Raw genomic sequence first — 26,021 nt, 5'->3', positions numbered from 1 at the left:
AGCTTTATATAAGTATGAGGGATGCGGGTGGCGCTGTGGGTAAAACCTCAGTGCCTAGGACTTGCCGATTGCATGGTTGGCGGTTCGAATCCCCGCGGTGGGGTGCGCTCCCGTCGTTCGGTCCCAGCGCCTGCCAACCTAGCAGTTCCAAAGCAGCTCCAGGTGCAAGTAGATAAATAGGGACCGCTTACCAGCGGGAAGGTAAACGGCGTTCCGTGTGCTGCGCTGGCTCGCCAGATGCAGCTTGTCACGCTGGCCACTTGACCCAGAAGTGTCTGCAGACAGCGCTGGCTCCCAGCCTATAGAGTGAGATGAACGCACAACCCTAGAGTCTGGCAAGACTGGCCCGAACGGGCAGGGGTACCTTTACCTTTATATATAAATATAAGAAAGCAAACATATAGAATAATTCTGAAGAACAGTTTTGTTCCCAAAAACGCCTGTGCCCTCCTCCTACCACAGTGTGGCGCCTGTGGCCTATCTTTGTGAATCACAGGCTTCACGCTCGCCCCCCCCCCCCAGGTTACACAGATATTTTCCATGCATGTTTTTAACCGCTGTACATCTCTGGATGATTCAGATTAAGCTTCCCGAAAGAGTCTGGTTAGCCATGGTTTAGAAACTGGACTCTAGACTAGCCCAACCCTTTGTCTGAACTTGCTTATAGATAAGCAAATTGCAAGGAACTGCTATATGACTTCCCTATAACAAACTAGCTAGAGGAAAGATTTGGAATTTTCAGCATCCTCTGAGCACAGTTTGCATTTACGAACGCATTTCCAAATAAAAATGGGAAAGGCCCAGTCTTGAACCACAATAACTTGAACTACGATAACTAAGAACCTCCCTAGCTACAGGACTCATTTTTCCTTCAACTCATTCAGAAGGGCTTTAAACAACAACAAACAATAGGTTGGTATTTCCCCAAAATTTAAACATTCCATCAGCCTAAAGTGTTCTGTTTTTGAAAAATAAATTAAAGCACCAAGCAGGGCATCATCACTGATGTCTACATTACCATTTTTAAATGCACTTGTTGCAATCTGAGATTTGCTTGTTGGTAATAAATGCAGAGGATCAACAAACTGTTGGCCACATTTCCTCAATGCACAACAACACCTTTTAGGTAGGCATTTGCTAATTACTAAATATTCATTCATTTGCTGGTTGCTAAATATTCATTATTACTGTTAATTACTAGAATTTCTGCAGAGCCTGGAGGCCACAAAAAGAAATCAAGGCTCTGCATGAGATTACAAATGCAGATTTAAAAGGGAGTGAGGAAAGAAAAATGATTTTTTGAGTGAATCGTGATTCAGCCTGTCTTTATGGTGGCTCAGTATTACGTGCTTTAGCAAAGCAGTGTTTAAAAAGCAGAGCAGTTAAGAAGTGCTCCATTCCTTGTTGTTTTCTCTCAATGGATATTTTGCAAGTGGGTTGTGAGATGGAAGGGTTAATGTTTCCATGATAAGAAGTTTAAAAGACGAATTGTATGTTTGGTCAAACCCATGGAATAGGTCTCCTGACAAGACACTCATCACTTATAAGAATAGTCTTAGGGAAAAGAAACATTTGCACATGCAGCTTATCATTCGATAGCACTGAATTTTTGTGGGGGAAGTTGGATTTGTAGAAATTCTCCCATGTATGGAACGGGTGAAGGCACAGAAGCTCAGGTCTATGTGGAATCACATCTTCCCCCATCTGTGCCCCTTTGTAGACAGAGGTAGTGGGGATGTATCACTTATATTCCACAGGACAGGCGTTGAATGCGCTTGCTTGTGGCGTGGCAACGTTCCATCCACTGCTGTAGAATATCATAGGGTATGCTTGAAAAACCCATCTGCCCAAAAGTGTGAGTGGCTTCTTTCTGGTCCTCATTGTGTTTCACCTCATTGACTACTTTGAAATACCATGGTAACCACCTCATCATAATGCAACCCACTGCCCCTTCCTGGTGTTCTGTTTACTTGCACAGCTGCTGTTTCTTACAACAACTTCACCATAGTCAAGCAGACCTTCCAAGCTGAAATCACTTGGTTTCCTCTCCCCACCCCACCCCCACAAAAACACAAACACACAGTAGCAACATAACGTGTTGGTCTCCAAATGCAATCACGCTTGACTAGCATTCAGCACCTGTGTGTCTAGGCAAACTTCTAAATGACCCAGCCATGGAACTGGGCACTGCTTCAAGTAAGAAAGGCCCACACAGCCGGGTCATTGACATATTCTATCTGTAAAATTAAACATGCTCAGGAGCTGCTTGTTCACAAATAGCTCCCACGGTGCTAGGAGAATGTCTAAAGGCACCTGTATCTCCTCAGACATAATGGACAAGCAATTCCACTGTTGTGTTCTCAGAATAGCAGCAGATGCCTCTGACCTGCAGACGTAGGTCCCATCTGCATTATATGTTTGAAGCCATATCATATCACTTGAAAATGTCCCCACCTTGCTCTGACCCCAGCAGCTCTATACAGGCAGGCAGGCACATCATTCCTTTTCCTGCCCTGCATCTCCTTCAGTCTTGGAGATGTGTGTGTGACGCCATTTATGAGTTAGCTTGGCCTCATGCTGAATCCACCTTCCACAATCTCTTTCAAGTATTTGCTGCGGTTCTTCCTGTTATGATAAAAAGAGTTTCTGATCGTCCCTTTAGTGAAGCCAGGGGACATTTCTTTTTCAAAGACCAAAAATGGGAGGCGAAATCTCTGTGACATATTTTGCCTTGCCTAATCCCCTCTCGACTCTTGATGCCTTTGAAAATCTTCCCCTAGAGCAATTTCTTTCCTGCTGCTCTGTTTCCATACTTTGTGTTTGTTGTTTGCATATGCTGACATGGAGACAGATATGAAATGTGGTATGTGTGTGTCTATATATATATATAATCTCACTTTGAGAGGGACCATCCTGATGTCTGGCAAGCACATCCCCCTCTCAACCCATGTTTTTCCATTTCTTGCGTGGTCTGATGCTTTAAATGAATAGCATCCCTCCTTTAACTAAGGGGGTTTAGAGATGGCAGCCCTCATAATGAGCCAATAATTAGTTAGCAAAGAATAGCAGGTGATAAACAAGCTCAGATTTGTCATTTTGAAATCAAGGTTAAAGCTTTTGTGAAGAGCAGCTCTTCTGGAAGCACAAGAACAGAAGAACAGAAATACAAAGTGAATTTCACTTAATGGGTACAACAAGCTTTTTTTTGGTGGTGGAACTTTGGGATTTTCATCATGAAAGCAGCTCTCAAGGAAAGGCCTGACTCCTTCAGCAACATCTTCTTGGCCACTTGCTGTGGTTGCTTTTTGCTAAAACTTAGAGAACAGCAATCACGTAATTATGGATCTCCATTATACTATCTAGTTAGGGATGTAGGATAGGTTTAGTCTATTTGAATCTTTCTTGAAATATCTGCTGGTGATTTGAGACCTACAACTGGATCTATTGTGTTTTTAAAGGGTTGCTGTCTTTTAAGGGGTTGGTGGAAGAAAAATGGGCGTGTTAGGGCCTCCGTCTGAAAAGGCTACTCAAGTAGGGGCTATTTCCATTCTACTGATCCCAACAGTGCTGACAAATGGCGTACTACAGGCTGGTCTGCTACCAGCTTGTCCATAAGGAGAAGGAGAACTGTGTGTGAATCCAGCAATAATCTCAACAGGACTAAGGAGCGGATTTCTATACACACTGTAATGGCAAAAGTTTCACCTGGACCCTCTCTGAGCTCCTGGTTCTATGCAGTAGTGTTAAATCAGGATCATAGGCAGCCATTGGCTGCAGGAAATTCATAATATCATTGTTCCAGTCTCTATTCACAGTCTGAAGCTAAACAGGTCTGGATCTGGTCAGTGCCTAGACAGGTGATCTCCTAGGAACCACACGTATGCCACCTTGGGCTCCTGCAGAATCAATCCAGTCCACAATGCACATGGTTCATACTAGCAAAATCTAGCAAGTCTCTCAAGCAATGGCAGTGATGAGACTTAGGGCTCATCCACATTTACCTTTAGCCCCATGTGTTCTGTATCCATACTTTCCCAGTCCATGTCTGAGAGCTCCACCCCACCCCACTCCCACTTTCCCCAGGAAAACCCACTCTTTAATGCTGAATCAGAATAGGGGTAAAGAGCGGGTTTTCATAGGGAATGCTGAAGGGTGGGGGGGGGGAGTGTTTGATGGAGGGTGTATCTTAGTTCTTCAGGCAACCAAGTTCCATTTGATTCTCACTATGTGACATCTGCAAAGAACAAATATTAAGAAAGTTGGGTGGTCTGCATCCACTGTTCCTACCTCTTTTAATGCCCACTGAGTTGCTTATCAACACCAGAGTCCAAGAGAACTGAATAACCAAGTTGGCTCAAAGTCTGTAGCCAAACATAACACCTACTGCTCACAGTCAGAATATTGTATTTTACCCAATTATTTACCTTGGAAGGTTGGCAGGAATATAGGTCTGCTTCCCACAAACAATCATCTTAGTGCACAACCCCTTCATTAAGATATTATTCAATTAGTATATAACAGTGAGAGCAGAGGATGGAGCCAGTTTGAGAAGCCGTTGCTGGAAACTCTTTACTAGGTAAAAGCTACCTGCCACGTCATCCACTTTTGGTAAGAACAAAACAGAAACAGATTATTTGGGGACTGGGCATTTAGAAGAAAATTTCTTAAGAATGTAAATATTCTGGTTGGTGTTTTTTCTATCCAAAAAAACCAGAGAACAATGTGGAAGCTGACATCTGTCCTTTAAAATATTGGTCTTGAACTGGTGATTCAGGACTTACTAACTCAGTTACAGCAACCTAACCACAGATGAGTTGCAACACCGATACAGCCACCACACAAAGATTTGGTAAAAAGTTATGAAGTAGGTCTCCAAATGCGTGTTTGGGCTAAAAGTGGGTCCCAGATTTGAAAACTACTGCCATAGAACATGTTTAAGGTAGTGGTGCCCTCCCTGTGGAATGCCCTCTCTTCAGACATCAAGGAAAGGAACAACAATCTGACTTTTAGAACACATCTGAAGGCGGCCGTATTTATGGAAGTTTTTAGGGGCTGATATTTTTATTATTATTTGAGGTATGTTGGAAGCTGCCCAGAGTGGCTGGGGTATAAATAATAAACTTATTACTGTTATTGTTATCGTTATTGCTGTGTGCTACAATTGAGCTTTCATTTTGTACAGGCTTGCTTCTTTGCATTTAATTCAGTGGTGTAAAATATGCATATAGGTGGTATGACGAACAAGACTGAATTTGTCCTCAGAATCCACATGGGTGTAAGTGTGCCATAATATTCACACTGAGATCTGAGAGACACACAGGGTGTCTCTGGAGGCGGGTGAAGAGCAGGGAATAAACTTCCACAGGGGAGGAGAAACAGGTGAGGGAAACAACGAGGTATAAAAGGTCATGTCTAGGAGAGCAGGGAGAAGAAGAAAAAAGAAATGGAGAGGGATGAGGAAGCCATTTAGGAGTGTTTAGGTTGTGCGTTGCTCCTAGAAAATTCAGGCAGTGATACGGACCACTGACACAAGAAAGCACAGCAAGGGAAACTAGACTGGAGCATAACAGGAACTAGTAAAACGTTATTTCTTACTTTCTTATGGTGCATCCAGACTGACAGTATTTTGCTGGAGGGATTCAAAAACATACTGTACCTTTGGAATTTGCACTTAAAGTGGAATAAATGGTTCTATTGCCCCATCCTATCACAACAAATCCACTTTTGAGAATAATTAGTTTGCAGTTTGCAACGTGACAGGGAAATGCATTGAAAAATGACATGGGACAAACAAAGGGAAGACATGTAAATATCCCACAAGCAAATTAGGATGCTCATTGTCACAAAACTGTAGTGCATGCTAATGTTGCTGGGAACTGCAGCATTGTGATGGGAAAACTACAGTTCCCAGAACTCTTTGGGGAAAGTAAGGTAAAGGTAAAGGGACCCCTGACCATTAGGTCCAGTCGTGACCGACTCTGGGGTTGCGGCGCTCATCTCGCTTTATTGGCTGAGGGAGCCGGCGTACAGCTTCCGGGTCATGTGGCCAGCATGACTAAGCCGCTTCTGATGAACCAGAGCAGTGCACGGAAATGCCGTTTACCTTCCTGCCGGAGCGGGACCTATTTATCTACTTGCCCTTTGACGTGCTTTCGAACTGCTAGGTTGGCAGGAGCAGGGACCGAACAACGGGAGCTCACCCCGTCGTGGGGATTTGAACCGCCGACCTTCTGATAGGCAAGTCCTAGGCTCTGTGGTTTAACCCACAGCGCCACCTGTGCTTTAAATGTATGGTGTATATGCAGTCTTAATAGGTAAAGTAAAACGATGACTTTCCTTTCAAACAGCCTGTATCACTGTGCAGATGGACCTTTTGTCTCTTTGTGCTGGTATTTCTTGGGAATCTAAGATACGGAAAACATATTATTATTATTTTATCATTGTTTCTTTCTTTGCAAAGGTGCTTTCCCCATGTGTCAGGGGCAATGATGCAAAGCCTTTGGAATGTGGTTCTGATCTTCTTTTACTGCAAAACCAGAGCCAGTATAGTTAACCCAACTGTTGGGGAAGGAAGAGGAGAGTATCTGTTTGGAAATGGAAGCTATATACCAGCTAGTAAAACAGTGATACTAATCAGAACTGCAAGGAGTCAAGTCGGTTCATTTGCAAACAGAGCGGTCTATGCCTCTATCACCGCAGGCATCAGTGACACTGCATTCAATGACTGTAAGTAACCAGCATGGCATATTACCATTGCATACGCTGCCCTAACTGCCAGAAATAAACTCTGAGTGAAAACAGGGATATGGCATTGCTTTTGCAGTTATTCTCTTTGATGTTTCTTCCCTCTGTCACCTAAACTCCCATTTCAAGCAGGGACTGGGAACCTCAGTCCTGTGGGCCGAATGCAGCCCTCTGTCTGGCCCTTAGAACCCTCCCAGGCCACCCCCCTCACTGGTCCTGCTTTTTTCAGCCTGGAATGTTTCCTTGAATTCTGATGGAGGATGGAAGATAGAGATGGGGTATGTTAGTGTGCAGAAATGATGTTAGCGGCACAAAGATTTAAACAAATTCATTATTGCTCTGCTCACCTTTACCTTTTCACCCGATGCTGGTGTATGGACATTGGAAGCGGGCCCAGAAGGAAATGCATGTTAAGTATAATTGTTTAATGCACATTAAAATGGAAAATAACTCTTGTGATGTGTCTGTATGTATGCATGGCATGGAAATTTCCACTGAAGCTAAATTGGAGCTGAGTAGAGAGACTAACAGTTGATCATTAAGTGAGGCTGTATCTCTGCTGGGTCAGTCACAAAGTGTTTAACTTCAACCACATGAAAAGTATACTGTTATAAATCTATGCGTATGCTAATTTGTAGAGCTCCATCTTGGGTGGAGCAAGTCTTTGTTCTGAAACTGCTGAGGAGAATGTTGCTAATCTCTTTCCAGGAAAACAGCCTCAGGCTAATGGAGGCTGTTTGGAGAAGATGCAGAGCTTTGATTTTTAGCTCTGGATGGAAGAGGTTTTTTTAGTCTAAGATATTTTACCTGTGCTGGGATTAGCAAATGATATTATGCAACTATTTGAATGCAACTTTGTTGTTTTAAGTTTTTCTGGAGTTAAGTTATGTAAGTAAGGCCTTTGAACCATATTTTTGGACTGGATAATTTTTATTTCAAAGAAGAGTAAGTTTTTATTTATCCAGTTTGCTTCCGTATCAATAACCTCAATAATGCAGCCCTCAGGCTGAGAAAGGTTCCCCATTCCTGATTTAAGGCTCCCTCTTGCAGAAGGTGAGTGTTTATTTAATGATCAAAACATGCAAATTGTCTTTCTGGATTGGACCAGGTATTCATTTTATCTAGCATTCTGCTGCAAACAGTGGCCAGTCAAATGGTCCTCTGGGTGTCCATAAGCAGAACATGAAGGTAATAAGACTTTCTTTGTTGCTATTTTCCTAAACATCTGGTGGTTTCACTGGTTATTCTGGATCCCTGAAACCTGGCATCAATTTGCCACAAGCCATTCCCCCACCCCAGTGCTAGGAGCCCTGCTCAGGTCAAGAAAACAACAACAGCTGACCTTCTCTTGCAGTTTAAAAGTTTGTGGTTGAATCCAGCATTTACAAGCAGAAGAGATAACATCGTGTACAAAGTCTCCCCCTTCCCACTTTATCTCCCTGCTTTGCAAAGATTCTCTATTTATCATAAAGTAATAGATGCCTTAAATCATGGTCAGCCTTTTCTCTGGGAATTTGTCAGGTTATTTAACTGTGATGGATCATTGTGATACCCCAGCCCTTGAATTTTGTGACCTTCCGTGTTCTCTAACTCCCTTAAAGCTGGTTTGTGAAGAAGTCAGTGTACCACCTCCCACTTTCAGATATACAAGGCTTACTGTCAGAGGTGATCAAGCAACTGCTGCCACTGGACATAACAAACTCACTGCCGAAGACAATCAAAGATGTAAGTGAGCGCTTAAAAGGCAGAGAAGATACAAAATTGACTGGAAGCTTGAGAAACAAGGCTGATGAAACAGAGATGCTCAAAGTGATACAAAGTATAACACAGTAAGTATATCACTGTTGAAGACAGCTCTCATCATGAGTGGCACGCCCAGACCAGGGCAGTATCTTTACAGATGTTGGTTTATAGGCTATGCGCCACCTTCAAAGCCTTTTTTAAAATATTAGGATGCCCCTACAATAGGCGTGGGGAACCTGTGGCCCACCAGATGTTTTTGGATTCCCGTTCCCACCAGTCCCAGCCATTGTGGTCAATGGTCAGGGATGATAGGAGCTGTAGTCTGGTGAGAGACTTCCGGGACAGCGCCATCGGCAATGGCGGAGTTCCTCTGACAGAGAGGAACCCGCTCCGTGAAAATTGGGTCTTGCCGCCGCGGTGAAGGCGGAGACCCTTTAAAAATCCCAGGCGGAGGAAGCCTGGGAACGTGGGATTCGGCTGACACCAGGAGCGCCTCCCCTACTCGCAGAGAAACCCTTTTTCGGGGGTCCGAAGCGACGTGGGGTGAGTGGCACGGTGTTTTGAATCAACCGCTACTTTTACGGAGTGAAGCCGCACAGCCGTTGCCGGAGAGCACTGACCTTTTCCTGTGGATATTTGGACTCTAAACAAGTACCCGTGAGTAGGACGGAAAATTGGATTAAGTATCAAGAAATATCTTAATTTGGCACCGAAACGGGAAGGCTCTAAACAGGAAGTCCGCCTCCCGTTTTTTGTAAATAGATTGAAGCAAAAACTTTGTAAGCTAAAGTCTGGAAAGTTGTATATAAAGTTCTAAATTTCCTTCATTTATCACCACCAAAACCCCTCTTGGAAGCAGGAGAAAAGAGGGGGATTTTTGACTGTTTAAGCCTGCAGGAGAGAGAGTAAAGAAAGATAAATTTTCCACCGTCTCAAACCTGGGAACGGGGTGTCAGAGACAAAAATTTATGGAGGAAGTTCATCGACCGTGAACGGAACGTCTTTTGACAGATAGTTTAAAAAAAAAAAAGAGAAATATATTGATTCCAATGTTGCTTCTTGCAATCAAAAGAAACAAAGTATTTGAAAAGTGAAAGTAATTTTTCCTTGTTGGTCCTGCTTTTAAAAGATGGATACAAATATAAATTGTCTCCTCTAGAGGGAGCTTGTTAATTTGTTGCCGGAGCTGATCTGGGGACCTCACAGCTGTATGATTAGGATCATGAGACCAGACTCTAACCTTGGGGGAAAAAATGTGTTTACAAGAAGTCTCGGTGCTTGCTTTTTGCAAGACAAGTGCTTTGCTGGAGCAGATGCATGAGAAGATGGATTTGATGACTGTTGCAGTTAAAAACTTTGGACAAATGGCGAATACCTATATAGAAACCACTCAGGAACCAGCCCAGGAATCTGTTTTGATAGGGCAAGCGCAAGGGCAGAAGAAAATGGAGGAGGTTGTTGTTGAACCTCAAATAACACAAATGGAGAGACCTGAGGCCTTGCAGGAGTATAAGCCGCTGTTCTTGAAGTTCGAATCTGGAGTGGACCGGGGGGGTCTGGAGTTGTGAGGGCTCTTAACTTTGGAAAGACTTTGAAACATGCTTTTAACTACTTTCTGGATTATAGTGTTGACTGTGGGGAATGGGACTGTGGGGAATGGGCTGATCTGCTGAGGAGAGATGAAGATACTTTTGGATTGGAGTCCTCCCGAGACCTACCCCCCAATGAGAAAGGAAAGAAAATAAGAAAAAGATCAACAAAAGATAAAGTAAAGGGCAGGCATAAACAAGAAAAAGACCTGCAGAAGGCACATGGAAAAGATTTAAGAGCCCCGGACATAAGGGCACCAGGTTGATGGATTAGATAGACGAGAAAGGACTGACAAAACCCGAGACCAGGAAGAAGAGATGATGGATGAAGATTGGAAGAAAGTTTAAAAATTTATTTAGAAAAGTATTGTAAAATTAATGAGTATTAGAAAAATGTTGGAATGAAATTATTTGGCTTCAGCAGAAATGTCAAAAAGAATTATGAAAGAATATGTTATGGTTAAAAAAGTTTGGTATATATAAGTTTTAAGTTTTAGGGTTTTTTAGGTAAGATAAGGTTAAAATAGATTAAGGTAATTTAAATGACAGAATATTGTGAAAGATGGAAAGGATTTGCTTAGATAATTAACAACTAGAATACAAAAAAGGGAGGTGTGAGGAGGTCATTGAAATAAGTTAATGAAAGTTAAGGATTTGGGAACCTTAGATTTGTCTTTTAATTGTTTGTTTATTTTTGTTTTTTGATTTAGATGTATTGTGTGTTTTTTTTTTTGACTTTGGTTTTTATTGATCTGTATTGTTTAATTGTTATGTTTATCTACTTTTTTCTTTCTTTTTCTTCTTCTCTTCTCTTTTCTTTCTTTTCTCTTTGTAATTTTAAAATTCTCAATAAACATCATTAAAAAAAAATAGCTCAAGGCAAAGACCTTGCAAGTGGATCTCAAAGGAGAATTTATGATCAGAATAAAGAGAGATCTGCAAGGCTAAAAAAAAAGGAGCTGTAGTCTGGCAACATCTGGAGGGCTGCTCTAGAGCAATGCACCATGGGATAGAATATTTCCCTGATGCAATGTCATCTAACCTCCCTGAAAACAAATCAAAATGGATGCTCAATAAATAGCCAACATTGTCTTATCTATCCACCAACAAATTAGGATAAATAAACAGATTATCTGGAAGCAACATCGTCTTTGCTTAGACAAGGGGTACCAAGGCACCTCCCCAGACCTATATTTACAAGAAAGCTAGTTACAGATGAAGGTGGTTGCTAGGCGCAAAAATGGGTCATTGATTGTCTTTCAGTCTGGTAAGGAATCAAATGATTCTTCCAATACTATTCCGTTCTCACCAGAAGTCTGCTTGGGGGAGGAGAGATTGCAGTAAAAGACCTGCTTGACTGTCTCTTCTCAATATTCTCCCTGCTTTTTTCAGCTTGGCCATTACAAAAATTACAATTCTTCCAACTTTGATGAAGTTTTCATCTGGTGACAAGGTCCACCTTTCCCTTCCAGTTGAAATTTCCATTAAAGGTGAAAGGTAAGTGTCCAAAAAGATGTGGCTGACAGCCAGAAGAGCACCAAACACACTATTCCATTTCTAACGGCTTGAGCTGCAAAACAGCACAGGCAGAAGTTGGATAAGACTTCCAATCTCCATAGATACCCTTTCATGAAGTTACACTGTGGCTGATGTCAAGAGAAATCTTGCCTGATCCTTGGCAATAGGAAGTCAAAGAGCCCCAGTGTCACCTGTGCCCAGTAGCTCATTTCCACCCACAATGTGTACTATTGTGCCCTGATGTCCGTTGAAGTTTCTGAACAAATGTTCATCCCAAGATAAATGTTCAAAAATGTTTAATAGAATTATGGAGTTGCAAGTGGCCTTACTGGTCATCTACTCCAACCCTCCGCTTTATATGGGGTATGCAATGCATGACACAACTACTAGAGCATCCCTGACAGATGACCACCCAGCGTCTGATTTAAAAGCACCAGTGAAGATGAAGGGCCCACCACCTCCCAAGGAATTCAGTTTGACAGCTGAACAGGTCTTACAATTAGAAAGTTACACATGATGCTTCACCAAAATCTGCTCCCTTGCAATTTCCAGCCATTGGTTCTAGTCCTGCCTTTCAAGCATCAACCAAATAGTTTGTCTGTAAGTTGGCTCATTAGCCACGCAAGACAAAGTACCTTTATTGAAAAGTAAATTGCACTTTGCTGAAGGGGACTTACTCTCTGGCAAATGTGCTTAGGGCTGCAGGGTATGATATAAAAATGGGCTACCCCTGTGAAATGGCTGGTTACCACTGTTTAATATGTTTTAGAGGGCAAATGAATTGTCCATAGGAATGATTATTCTCTGTGAATTCCTATGCAGAATGTGATTGGTACAGTGGTACCTTGGGTTAAGTACTTAATTCGTTCCGGAGGTCTGTTCTTAACCTGAAACTGTTCTTAACCTGAAGCACCACTTTAGCTAATGGGGCCTCCTGCTGCTGCTGTGCCGCTAGAGCACGATTTCTGTTCTCATATTTCTGGGCTAGCGGAGTCTGTAACCTGAAGCGTATGTAACCTGAAGCGTAGGTAACCCGAGGTACCACTGTACTTCTTGAACGAATATGTGCATTGGTTCTAAGTCTTAACAGACTTAGTTTTATGTTGCTGAGTTTTTTTAAATGAAGTTGGAGATGTTACGTTTGCTGGAAATTTTATGTCAAAATTCTGATTATGTGTTGGGATTAAATTTGTGAGTTGTTTTGATTTTTATTGTTTGATTTTTGACTTGTTAGCTACATTTGGAGAAATAGGTCTATTTTTGAAGACAATAAAATAGTTGTCCAGCACATTTTGCACTTCTCCAAATAATGTGACATAGTTTCTCATCAAAATACACATTTAAAGGCTAATCTTTTAGATAAAGTAAGTGTTTTGCATACATACTTTGAGAGAAAATGCACATTTCAATATATACTTTGAAACAATTTAAATTAATAATAATAATAAATTCATATAAGTGCAGAGATGGAACAGAACAGAATTATGGTTAAAACATGATAAAATGACAGAGACCAGAACTATAACATGTTAATCCTTAATGTCTATAGTCTTGGCTCTAACTCAAATCTGATTACATTGGGAATTTCTTTGAAATAAAATTCTAAAGAACAAGAATATTATTAACACAACTGAATGGTGATGGCTTTCATAGGAATGCAGATGCAGTCATTAAGAATTGTTGTTCTGCCAACATCCCGAGCCCTTGTAAAAAAAGAGAAAAATTGTTTATTTCCTTTTCCTTGGAGTTTAGCACCAAGAGTGGTGTCTTCAGTTCTGAAGTGAAAGTCAAGATTGATGTTGTATCCAAACTACTCTGGGATTCTTCCAAGAATCAGATATTCATCATTGAAGCTTCAAGGATCTTTATCAATGATATTCAAGTCAAACATCAAAAGAGGTGAGTGGGGAAGATAATTCATATCCTGGTAACTGAAGAAGGTCATGAGCAGAGAAGGATACATCTCACATACAAATCTGAGATAAAACTAAAGAGTAAAAATAAATAGCTGGCTCAGCTCTTGCTGTTAGTGCCATTTTTCTGGGTTAAACAGATAGGTTTCAGTCTAGATTTTAAATACACCTGTCTCTGTTGGATTGTCCCATGTTGGATTGTCCCAAAGTGAAGAATAATGGCAAAAATGCAGCAATTTTGATAATGATAAAATCTGATTGAATTTTTTGGCAACATTTTTGGCTGCAACCTAATTATATTCCTCAGCCTTGCTAATTTGCCGTCAAACAGGCATTTTGTCTTCAGTTGTGGGTTTCTGCATGTGTAACTTGAAGACCATCAGGCCTCTTCCAAAGACTGAAGTTAAAATTATTTTTCAGTGTTTGGATGTGTGGAATACACCCAGCCATTTGCCAGCAGCATATATCCTCTAACTTTTTCATGTTCTTCCTTTATATCTGCATTCCTGTTTTGCAACCAACCTAGGTTTAAGCTTTAGAATGTGAGATAAGAATTGCAAAGCAACAGGAATACTGAAATTTCTACATGCTTATAATTGAGCCTTATAATCAGTGATGTCAATAATTCCTTTTGCTCAGTGTGGCTGGACCAGATGAGAACAACATGCAATCTGTGGTCTGGACAATTTTGATTGATGTGGTAAGCTGGGCAACTGTGTACGTTTTTTCCACGAATATATGTGTTTTTGTGCTCCGTTTCCCCTGAAATAATGCATCTTTGTACCCAATTTTTTGTTGGAGAACTGCATCATGAAATTTGGTGTAAATTTCAAAAAACAACTGTCTTTAAGTTTGCATATTGGTTTGAGAAATGTGAATTATGTAGGTTCACGTGAACCACAAGAGTTTCTTCCCTATCAAGAGCGTGCAACTCACAGTGGAGTAAAGTTGACAAAGTTCTCCAGCACTACATTTTCACTATTTGGGGACAAAAGTGTGTCTCCCTTGCTTTGGGTTTACTATTACAGGATACACACAGAAATTTCTGTGTCGCAAACACATAGGACATTTGGATCCTGATTTGTCTGCAGGGAGATTAGATGACCTTGACTATTTAAGGAGCATTTGTTGCTATTCGTTTGTGGGGAGGCTAGACAATGCTGTGTCATAGCAAGTGTTATCTCACATTTCCCATTGCATTTCCCAATCACTTTCCTTCTTGCAAAAAGTCCAGTGTTTGGGGGGAAGTGGGGTTGTTGTGCAAAACCTCCTGTTCAGCAATGATTGTGCAACCTGGATTTGCTAGTATGTGATTGAATCCCACCCAAAAATCGCTACGGCCTAGAAGTGTCTGCAGGTATTCAGCCCTGATCTGAGTGAAATTCAGAAATTCCATACGAAATCCCTAGGATAGCTAATTCATTGTGTAGTTCTATACCAAAATATGCATTTTACATGATTCTTAAAGAAGTCTCTCAGCACCTTGTTTCAGGAGGACTTAGTAACAGTCCTTTCCATTCCAAATTATTCTCTTCCTGACTTTGTGTGTTTGATTCTTTACTGTGTGCTCTGGTATCTGAAGAAGTGTGCATGCATACGAAAGCTCATACCAATAACAAACTAAGGTGCTACTGGAAGGATTTTTTTATTATTGTGTGCTCTGCATTCACTCTGTTTTACAGATCCGTCACTGCATCCGATTGGTGGCTGACATCCTTAATGTGTCACTTCTGAGTACACTGGCTTGTAAGTTGCTGATGACATCCTCTTTTTCCAACCACCTTTGCTTCTGCTGGGGAGACTTTGTGGAACAGCCTAGCAGAGGCTAACAGATAACCTTGTTTGGAAACAGAACATAAGAAATCAGCTGGTAACTCTCCAAGCGTTCTATGCCCTAAATTAGGTATGGTTATCTCACAGGGATTCTCCATGGTTTTATTAAGTCAATCCATCAATGGAAGTGGTCTGTATTCAGGGACACCTATCTGGTCCTAGGAATTACTGCCAATTAACTCACTGAGCATCATAAGCAACAATTGCCCTTGTCTGATAGCCTGCCCTATTTCTAAGGCTCGAGGTAAATGGTTGAACTGAATGTACTTTTCAAGTCTGTTTTAACCTTACAATTTAAAGGAGCAGCACGAAAGAGGTGGCTCAGCTCGCAATAGCCACATGCTCTTTCATGGGTTTTGCACGTGATTCAACAATCTCTTTGTATTTCTCTGCAGCTGCAGTTCCTGTTGGAACATTTGGGACCATCCATTATGATCTAATAGGTTCCCCTAAAGTAAACGATAGGTATTTCCTGATTCCTTATCAGGCAAGTATTATTCTTGGCTTTGGAGAATAGGTTGTGTTATGAAATTCTGACTAATCCCCATATCTATAACCTCTTTTCTTGCCTCGTGATTGTGGCAATGGAAGTCAGGCGTAGATGTAGTTGTGGTATGGCTTTCTGCTGCTGTTCCTGTTTTATTTCTCAAGATCTGCTTCACAAAGAGTCGGACACAACTAAACGACTAAACAACAACAATGGGTGAGAGGATAATTAGCCCAGCCTTAGGTAAAACTCCCCACTTGGGTCCATGGCCTTAAGTCTAATGACATCTGTAGAACTAAAGAGCACAGAACTTGACTGAGGGTCAGAGTGTTGGTTTTATTTCTGTAGTTCTGTATTTTCCTTACCCATCCTTCACCACAATTATTATTATTGTTACATTATTATTATTAATCCCAGGATGGGATAAAGCAATAAAATATACAATCCAAACACAAATGAAACAGTTGTGATCTTAAAACATTTAAAGACAATTCCACATGTAAAAATAGTTTTAAAATAGTTCCAATACAGATGGGGATTGGGACAAGATCTCCACTTAAAAGGCTTGCCGAAAGAGGAAGGTCTTCAGTAGGTCCTCAAATGATAACAGATGGGGTCTGTCTAATCTGTAACAGGAGGAAAAACCAGCATGCTGAAGTCCTGATTCCTGCAGAATCCTGAAGCTATCTGCAGGAGACCCTCTTCTGCAGAGCGCAGTGGTTGATTGTGTAAAAGGGGATAAACTGGGTTTTTGAAATACAAGATTCTCAAACCAGCAAGCAGAGTTCCTGCAAACAGTTGGGAAGGAGAAATAGCAGCCTTAAGGCTGACTTACTCTCTTTAAAGGATTAACAAAGATGTCCTGCATTTTCCCCTTGGATCTCCCACCAGGCTACATTTCAGGTTTCTCTGCCGGGAAGTCCACCCAGCACCACACTTTTCCAAGCGACTCCACAGTCTGGCACTAACTTCCACTTGACTCTGAGCAAGGATTTCATCAGCATTGGGATTGCTGCCCTGACTGGAGGCTGCAGTGCCAACCTTACCAAAGGAGCAGGGGTAAAGTGACCATAACGTTTGGGTTTCCGTGCTTCTATATGACACAGTGTTGGTGCTATACATTTTGTGGCTGTAGACGAAATGTTGCCAAAATGATCTACTCTTAGCCATACATGTGCACCTGTGAGCCCTTGCAACTCCACTCCCCACACCGGTGATTCCATATTTTAGGAGCAGTATGGAGAGCAACAACAGGAGATGGATTCATATCTTGCTTGTGGGCATCTGTTTGGCTGCTGTAGAAAAGAGGATTTGCTCTGATCAGCCAGCAAGTCTCTTATGTTCTTGTTCCCCTTTACCTTTACCTCTCCCTTTACCTCTCATGCCCCTCCCCCATCCTCTGATGGATCCATTGACTTTCTCAAGAAAAGCACCCCTTTCCATTCTAGAATCTGTTCTTTACCAAGGGTTGATAATTTTTTTCACTGGCCTCTGTGGCTGTGCTTTTAATAGTAGCTTAGTGTACAGAAACACTAGGCAAAGCTTTTATCAACCTAGAGATAACTATTTAACAGCTAATTTCTGTAAATTAAGCTGTTGCCCAAGAGAAAAATCAGCAACCCATCTCCATTACTTGTTCTTGTGTTGAGCTAGGTAGGGATGGTTGAATCTGTCATTTTTGGCTTCTCTTGAGTTCTCATTTTTCCGGTCTTAAATTCAGTTTATGACATTTCTGTAGCTATTTGCAGCATATATATATATACTTTCTGAAAATTCACCAGCATTTTACTGCTAATTTCTGCTAATGAACCCAGTTTGCACCAGAGAAATACTTTCATTACAAGCTTGTTTCCAGCAATTGCTTTGATTATGTTCTCCCGCCATCATTTAAAAGCCTCATGCAAAGCTTTCAGCTAACACTAAGAAAAGCTTCAGGGAGATATGAAACTGCAGCAAGCCCAAACAATGGAAAAGTAGCTACAAAATCTATATTATAGTAGAGGTGGGGGACCTATGGTCCTCCAGATGTTGTTGGACTATATTGTCAGCTTCGCCTTTGAGCCAGTGCCACCGACGGGGCTCAACCATTTCAGCCCCGACTGGGCCAGGCAAGTTGGGGTAGCACTTTCAGAGACCTTCTTCTGCAAGAACAGGTCTAAGTGCTGTGGACTCACAACTCAGAGCTGTGAGCACCGAACTCACTTCCAGAAGACAGTTGTGCACAGCAGAGTACAGCTGAGCATAAATCACTCGGACGACAGTGCTGAAGAATATCTTCTTTTATTCACTACAACTACTGTACTATACAAACTATATACAAATGGAGACACTGGACTGCACTGAGTGTTACAGCTGCTTTCTGCAGCAACCTTATCTACACAGAAATAACATTCAGTCTCCCCCTTTGAAGTGAGGCTGGAGCGGAATAAGTAGCAAGCACAATCCGCCCCCTCCTCTCTGGAAAATCAGCAGATTCTTGCAATGGGAGGGGTGAAATCTCCTCATATATTGCCTATCATCCTTGACGGTTGGCCATGCTGGATGGGGCTGATAGGAGCTGGAGTACAACAACAGCTGAAGGACCACCAGCTCCCCTGCTATAGAGGACTGTTCTGAGGTTATCCTTGATAGATTTAGGGCAGGATGACTGGACATTTCCTGATTTAGAGGATTGCTTCTATTTCTAGAACAGCGTAGCCTCATAGAACATAAAAGGTCATCCTCAATCCAGAGGATGCATAATTGGCTGTGCATCTCCTTCCTTCTATTGTAATTTCACCAGATCATTTTCAAGTACACTTTCTCTAAAAATAGCATGATGAATGGAAATGGTTTGCTCCTCATCCCCTGTCCTATCACTGATTGTCCCTAATTAGCTTTCTGCTTCCTGGCTTCTCCCTCTGAAACAGACTGTCTTGTTAAGGAAGTAATATTGTTTCTGTGGTCACTTTGAACATATGTCTTGCAATGTCCCTTATTCCTGCCCTCATCTTTCATAATCAGATGCTTCTCCTTCTCCTTGCCTTTGCACACACCTTTCATCTTGTTTGAGAGAGGGAGATTGCTTCTCCCTATGCTTTGTGGATGAAGTTTAGTGCCAGGCTTATCAAAAAATGTATGAAGTGGGAAAATCCTGATTGTTCCAGCAAGTCTCCTCGACAATGGACTCCTAGAACCCATGACAATCAGGCAAAACCAAACAAAACCAAAACAAATTGTGCTTGGACACATAATAATAATAATAATAATAATAATAATAATAAATTTTATTTATATCCCGCCCTCCCCAGCCAAAGCCAGGCTCAGGGCGGCTAACAACAAACAAATAATCAAACAATCAAATAATCCAACATTCTAAAACATTTCATTATAAAAATTAATTAAAATCAAATTAATGGCAACCGTTAAGCAAAGTTCTGTGCAGGTTGCCAGAGGAGGGAGTCAGGCTGGGCCCTGACCAAAGGCCTGGTGGAACAACTCTGTCTTGCAGGCCTTGCGGAAAGATGTCAGGTCCCGCAGGGCCCTAGTCTCTTGTGACAGAGCGTTCCACCAGATTGGAGCCGCAGCCGAGAAAGCCCTGGCTCTAGTTGAGGCCAGCCTAACCTCTCTGAGGCCTGGGACCTTCAGGATGTTTTTATTTGCAGACCGTAGGTTCCTCTGTGGGGCATACCAGGAGAGGCGGTCCCGTAGGTACGAGGGTCCTAGGCCGTATAGGGCTTTAAAGGTTAAAACCAGCACCTTAAACCTGATCCTGTACTCCACCGGGAGCCAGTGCAGCTGGTATAGTACCGGATGAATGTGATCTCGCAGCGAAGACCCCATAAGGAGTCTCGCCGCGGCATTCTGCACCCGCTGGAGTTTCTGGGTCAGTCTCAAGGGCAGCCCCACGTAGAGCGAGTTACAATAATCCAGTCTGGAGGTGACCGTCGCGTGGATCACAGTGGCTAGGTCAGGGCGAGAGAGATAAGGGGCCAACTGCTTAGCTTGGCGGAGATGAAAAAATGCCGCCTTTGTTATAGCTGTAATCTGCGCCTCCATAGAGAGGGAGATATCGAAGATTACACCCAAACTCTTAACGGACGGTGCTGGCACTAATTGCACCCCCGCAAGAGATGGGAGTTGCCCCCCCAATCCCATATCGTCCCGTCCCAGCCAGAGGACCTCTGTCTTCGAAGGATTTAACTTCAACCGGCTTCCACGTAACCATCCAGCCACAGCTTCCAAACATCTGGTCAGTGTGTCTGGGGCCGAGTCAGGATGGCCATCCATCAACAGATAGAGTTGGGTGTCATCGGCATACTGATGGCAACCCAGCCCAAAACTCCGGACAAGCTGGGCGAGGGGGCGCATAAAGATGTTAAAAAGCATCGGGGAGAGTATTGCACCCTGAGGCACACCACACACCAAGCTGCCGATGACCACTGAGGCCAGTGGAGCAAAGGACTGAGCAGAGGGCAAGGCAACTAACAGCAGGTAGAGCTAGTAGTAAGTGGAGCCAGAGGTCCCAATAGGAAGAGCACACTTGACACAGAGAGAAAACACTCAGAATTGAAGCAGGACAGGAAAAAAGATGAGGCTAGAGGTTAGGTCGGGGAGGAAAAGGTTAAGGGTTGGGTGCTCTTGGAGACAGGAGAAAGAGAGCGAGAGAGGTTAAGTGGCAGGAGAGGGCAGAAAGAGCAAGACCCAAGAGGCGGAAGACAGACCAATGCAAGGGGCTGGGAGAGAGGAGAAACAGAGAGTAAGGGGAGGTGGGAGCTTTTCTGTGCTGCACTGCAAGAAATGAAGTCCTTTTCACACAACACAGAAGCCAAACTCTCTTGTCAGGGTTCCTTGTCCTTGCTTTAAAGCAAAGCAACACTGTGTCCCTTCTGCTGTTTCCCATCCTGCCTCCAAAGTGGTGTGTTAGCTCATATTGGAGTTATTTGGTTCCAACTACCTACATAAGCCCTTTTTTGTATGCAAAGTAAGGCAACGTGAAAGGAGAGAGGAAGAGAGACATGGTGAATGGTTCTAACATGGGAGAAGGGAAGCGTGGGCTCAAGCTGCTGTTGGTGGGTGGCCCTTTTGATTTCTCCTATTGGCCTGCTAGCCCTGAATGAGAGTGTTTCAGAAATTAATTAGAGATATCCAAAGCTGATTCACTTTACTATTCCCTTTATCAACAGAAACAACTCATGACAACTGACTTGGCAAGTGCAGTTACAAAGGTTAGTGTGTTTTCTTCTTATGCTCCTCTGGCAATAGGCCATTCAAACCAAGCACTTGATCTTCTCCTTATATGTGTGCATCTTTTAAAGATATACCGTGAGTCATTAAGGCTGCAGTCCCATGACAGAAAGCTCCATTGAACTCAGTGAGGCTTTCTTCTGAGAAGACATGCATAGGATTGCCCGCTTACGCAGCACAGGACATAACTAAGCCATTCAACCCAAAGTTTGCTTGCTTAAAAAAATAAGTGCTTCATACAAATTTGCATGAATAGAGTCAGCAGGCAATCACTGTTGTTGCATACAAAGTCTAACTAATTAGCTGCCTAGATGCACTGATATGCTTGCCTAAGTATTAGAATCTTATATGCTTATTAAGCTTGGAATCTGCTGAATATATATTTGCATTAAAAGCTCTTTTGGTAGTAGAACCTGAACACAGTGTCTGCATTCTAAATCTCATTGTCTCATGAGACCATCCTTTAGGATAATAGTCCTGGAAATTGTGTCTTGTCCTAATGGGAATGAAGGTCTGTAGAAGTGGCAGCCACACACAGATACCAGAAGCTCATGACACCTTGCCTTCTCTTGCAGATTTCTGAGCGCTTCCCTGCTCCACAACCTTTGGTGGTAAAGATAAGGGGCTCAGATTTTCCACTCATTTCCATAGACAGCCAGAGTGTTGTGGTGAAACAGCCTCTTTTCTCTGATGTGTTTGTACGTGGTCAGTCTGTCCTGCAGTGGGAAATTGTGAGTATTGAAGCAAAACACCTGCATGACCTCCATTTTATTTATTTATCTAAAAAAGGTATCCCCTTCATCAAAAGCAGAGATAGGAACCTGGGCCTTTCAGATGTTGACTGGCCACAACTCCAACAACCTCTGTCTATTGGCCATGCTGATGAGAGTTGGGAGTCAAACAGCAATTGGAGAGCCGCAGGTTCCCAATCTCTGATCAAAAGATTCCAGGAGCAGTGTAAACTAATAAATACCGCATGGCATCTGGTTGGCCATTGTGAGAACAGGATGCTGGACTTGATGAGCCATTGATCCATTCCATCAGGCTCTTCTTATGTTCTTAAATAAACTTTACAAAATGCAGAAAAAAACTAGAATTGCACAGCACATTGGCCACGGTACCCTAATTATATTCTGCCGATGGCCAGGTTCACCTCAACTAACCCTCCCTTATACATGCAAGATTCATACACATGCCCCCATACAGTAAATGCAAACTTGTCAGATTATCCTAGCCAGATTATTACTGACAAAGCAATGGCCAATTCCTGTTGAACAGAATAGAAAATAAAATAAAATAAAATAATAATAATAATAATAATAATAATAATAATAATAATAATAATATATTACTTATACCCCACCCAATCTGGGTGGCTTCCAACAGAATATAAAAAACATAATGAAAGATCAGGCATTAAAACTTCATGACACAGGGCTGCCATCAGATATCTTCGAAAAGTCATATAATTTATCTCTTTGAAACAGTACACTCATAATAGGATGGTCTTGTGTTGTATGTCACTTGATGTATGTAGAAATGAATAATGTTCCCTATGCAGCCAGAGTAAATTAACAGTGTCTTTTACAAATAAGTGGGGTGTGCTATAATCCATGCATGTATACATGTAACTCCCAGCAGTTTCTTGCCCCCCCCCCATGGCACAAACTTGTTATGTGATCTACAACAAACAGAACAACAATAACAACAAAACTAAGACTTTCTAGAGAGGTAGCATTTGCTGTGCCAGTCTAGGTTCCACAATTTAATACATATATTATGGCATTAGGTTTACATCTGATGAAGTAGATGCTAGTCTGTGGTGCCATAATAAATGTTAGCTCTTGAGATGCCACAACACCTTTTTTAAAAACAGTTACGACTGTAATTGAGGCTGTGCCAGTTCAGCCATTTGCAATGATACATATTTTTGTTGTTGTTGCAGGTCATCATCTTCAATGCAAAGCTCTCAGCTTCTAATGGCAAACTGTTAATCTCTTTGTCACAAAAGAGGTATGGGTATTTTTCTTACTGGATTTGTTTTCAGGTAGTAGTGAGAGATTGTGAGCAGCTAGTAGAAATAAGGAATACAACCCTGGCACACTGGTTGAAAACCACTGCTGTAGAGAGTCATGGCTTGCATCCCACCCCCTAATCTGACTGCTTTCTTTCCCTGTAGCTTTGACGGTGTTCATGCACCCTCATCTGTTGGTTCTACCAATGTAAGTCTTCTCTTCAAGGCCTGAAATATGCCACAGGCAAATCAATCTATTTTGCATGAAACAATAGGGTGTGCTGTATAGCATGAGCCTTCAATCCACAACCTGATCTAAGAGAATTGAGGATATTGATTGCATGTTTTATAGCCAGATACTCTAGGAGGAGGTAAAGCTCTCTCTACTCCAAGTGTATCTTTGCTTTCATGTGTTCTTGTTCCATGCATTCTGTACAAACTTATCTACCTGGCTTAGGTACAGCTTTGTGGTTTGACATCTGAGAATGAAAGCTGAATACACCCTAGCCACCAGGCAAATGGGTTATTAATGGATTATGTGAAAAGCTTCCTGATGAAGCTGTCTGTGCATGGATTTCAGTAGATCACTTGAATCCACTTTTATTATAGTCCTTAAAAGACAGCCCAATCCTTTTAAAAAGTCTTATAGTACATGTGGTGGATATATATGGATTTAAAATATGTACTAAATGTGAGACTCAGGCCTGTCTATGATTCTACTGAAAAAATGTCCTATATTCCAGGCCCAGAAGCTCCATGAGTACATCAACGACCTTCATATAAACAGCTTCCTACCAGCCATGAATGGTAAGCCAGGCAGCTGTTTCACAGAAAACGGAGGGCTTCAGCTGAGGGAACGGGAGCTAACATTTCATGAGGGGCTGCTCAGCTAAGTAATGACCATTGGCTGTTCTCTGTTCTAGGCATGCTCAGGAGAGGAATTACCTTGCCTTCCATGCTAAATGTCAAGTGGACCAAAGTCAACACTGCCCTTTTCCAGGTACAGCAAAGAACCAGAACCTTATAGCAAATGCCCAGCACTGGAAGGCTGCCATCCTTCTAGCACCACCTTGGCATTACAAGATGGACACTGTGGAGGAAGGGGACCCATTTTCTTGTTTAGATCCAGTTATTTGGTTCCATGTGTATATTGTATGTGTCCTGCTTTCCAAGGGAAGTGGGAGCACGAAAACAAGGTCAAGCAAAGAGCAGCATCCACGAATCCTGCTGGCTAAGCTCTGAAAGGTGCCATCTTAGGAAAGAGCTAGGCCCACCTAGGTAGGCTGGCAAGGCCTGCATTGTAGTTGGCCCCACCTGCTTGAGGAGCTAGCTGTTCTGACTCAAAGGGTCCTCACCCAATTCTGCACTTCTGCAATGTGGAAGGGATGGGATGGGATGTTATTGGGGGTTCAACCTGTGAGTTGGAGGGAAGCAAAAGAACTATGTCCTTAGGTTGGGAAGGCCCATGGGAACGTACCATTGAGGGGCTCCCACTGAGTGGAGATGCCTGTGTTTCCTCATCTGTTTCCTCCTCAAGGTAGTGCACTGGGCTGAGTACTTCCATCTGTTATTGGAATAAATACTGGTATCTCAAAGGAATAATTTAAACATCTATAACTTCTCTCTTTTTAGGATGGTCTAGTGATTTCAATGTGACCAATCAAATCAGCAGCACCTTGAAGAGGCAGAATGTTAAAAGAGTTCATCAAATGTTCACTTCAAACTGATTGGATTATATGTTCTAATGCTCTGGGATTTATCATATTTCAGCTGCCAAACTTCCGGGTGATGGCTGTTAATTCAGTTTGTTGTAGGTACCGCATTTCTTGTATATCCTGTAATAAAGGGCTCACATGACCCTCTAAGTGTGTAAAGGCTGAGCTCTTCATCTCTTGGTAGGAGGGACACCAATATGCAAGAATTATAGAATTGTAGAGGTGGGAGGAATCCAATAGGTTCAATCCAATCCAACACCCTGCAGTGCAGAAGTCATACCCTGACACATGATATGCTTAGTTCCCTGTCTCATCTTCTACTAGAGGCTTTTTATGGTACCTTTTAAAAAAGCCAGGTGGGCAGTGTACAAAAAAGGTCATTAACCCAAAATGATGCAATAGGGATTGGCAGTACTCAGAAATACACTTTGGGCTCTGCTCATTAAAGCAACAACTTCCTAGTAGCCAGGAAAGCTGCATAATATTTAAAGGTTGTGGTTATTTGAATTGTTCACTGTGATTGGAAGCTTTAATTTGGAAATAAGTTCTGTCCACAGTCCTCCTTTCCATCTATACAAGGGGTTGTCAACCTGGTCCCTACTACCTACTAGTGGATTCTAGGTGGGCGGTAAGGGGTTCTACAGCACAAGCTGAATCCTCCTTCCATCGAGCACTGGTCGGCGGTAAGGAAATTTGACCACCAAGAAAGATGCATTAGTGGGCGGTAGGTATAAAAAAGTTGACTACCCCTGATCTATACAGATTGTGGTAGGACCAAGGCTCCTCCAGCCTCTTCCTGTAAGTCTTGTTGCCACAACCACTACATCCCTCATGCCTCTCCCTTCACTTCTGTGATTGCACCCAACCAAATACAGGTTTTCTCCTGTGGTCAACAGCTCTTAACCCAGAGTGCTGTTATACCTGACCCTGACCATTGTGATCCTGAAAGGTCCTGCTAATGCTTCCTCTGGCAAATCATGCTGAGCTGCCCAGAGCACAGTCGCTTTCTTCCCTTATTAAGCATGCCAGGCACCTTTCCGCACAGTTCCTGTGTTGACATGATGCCCTTCTGCTACACAGATGGGGGAGATGGTGGCTGTTCGCTGCCACTCCCAGATAGAAAGTCTGGTTCATCTATTATGCAGCAAACATAACGGCAGTTCTGCTGGAGAGATGAGGAGCGTCAGGCACACAGCAGGAAGGAGCCCCGTGGCCTTTCCCCCGCTATTGTGTATTCCT

The 26,021-nt window shown here is 42.5% G+C and overlaps 1 protein-coding gene across 1 annotated transcript; it reads left to right on the top strand.

The window, feature by feature from the left end:
* The first annotated feature begins 1,116 nt into the window (after positions 1 to 1,116).
* Positions 1,117 to 25,575, top strand: LOC308479561 (BPI fold-containing family B member 4-like). The gene is made up of 16 exons (XM_081010273.1): positions 1,117 to 1,126; positions 6,461 to 6,726; positions 8,387 to 8,573; positions 11,469 to 11,573; positions 13,347 to 13,493; positions 14,147 to 14,207; positions 15,190 to 15,253; positions 15,736 to 15,827; positions 16,719 to 16,886; positions 20,993 to 21,034; positions 21,629 to 21,784; positions 22,999 to 23,066; positions 23,233 to 23,275; positions 23,811 to 23,874; positions 23,991 to 24,067; positions 24,700 to 25,575. The coding sequence occupies exons 2-16, from the start codon at positions 6,486 to 6,488 to the stop codon at positions 24,721 to 24,723; spliced, it is 1,539 nt and encodes a 512-aa protein (XP_080866399.1). The 5' UTR covers positions 1,117 to 1,126; positions 6,461 to 6,485; the 3' UTR covers positions 24,724 to 25,575.
* The last annotated feature ends 446 nt before the right edge of the window (positions 25,576 to 26,021 follow it).

The sequence above is a fragment of the Podarcis pityusensis genome, assembly GCF_964106645.2.
Source record: "Podarcis pityusensis genome assembly, chromosome: 6".
NCBI classification, from domain to species: Eukaryota; Metazoa; Chordata; class Lepidosauria; order Squamata; family Lacertidae; genus Podarcis; species Podarcis pityusensis.
The sequence above is the reverse complement of the archived record's forward strand: the minus strand, read 5'-3'. Positions and strand labels throughout refer to the sequence as shown.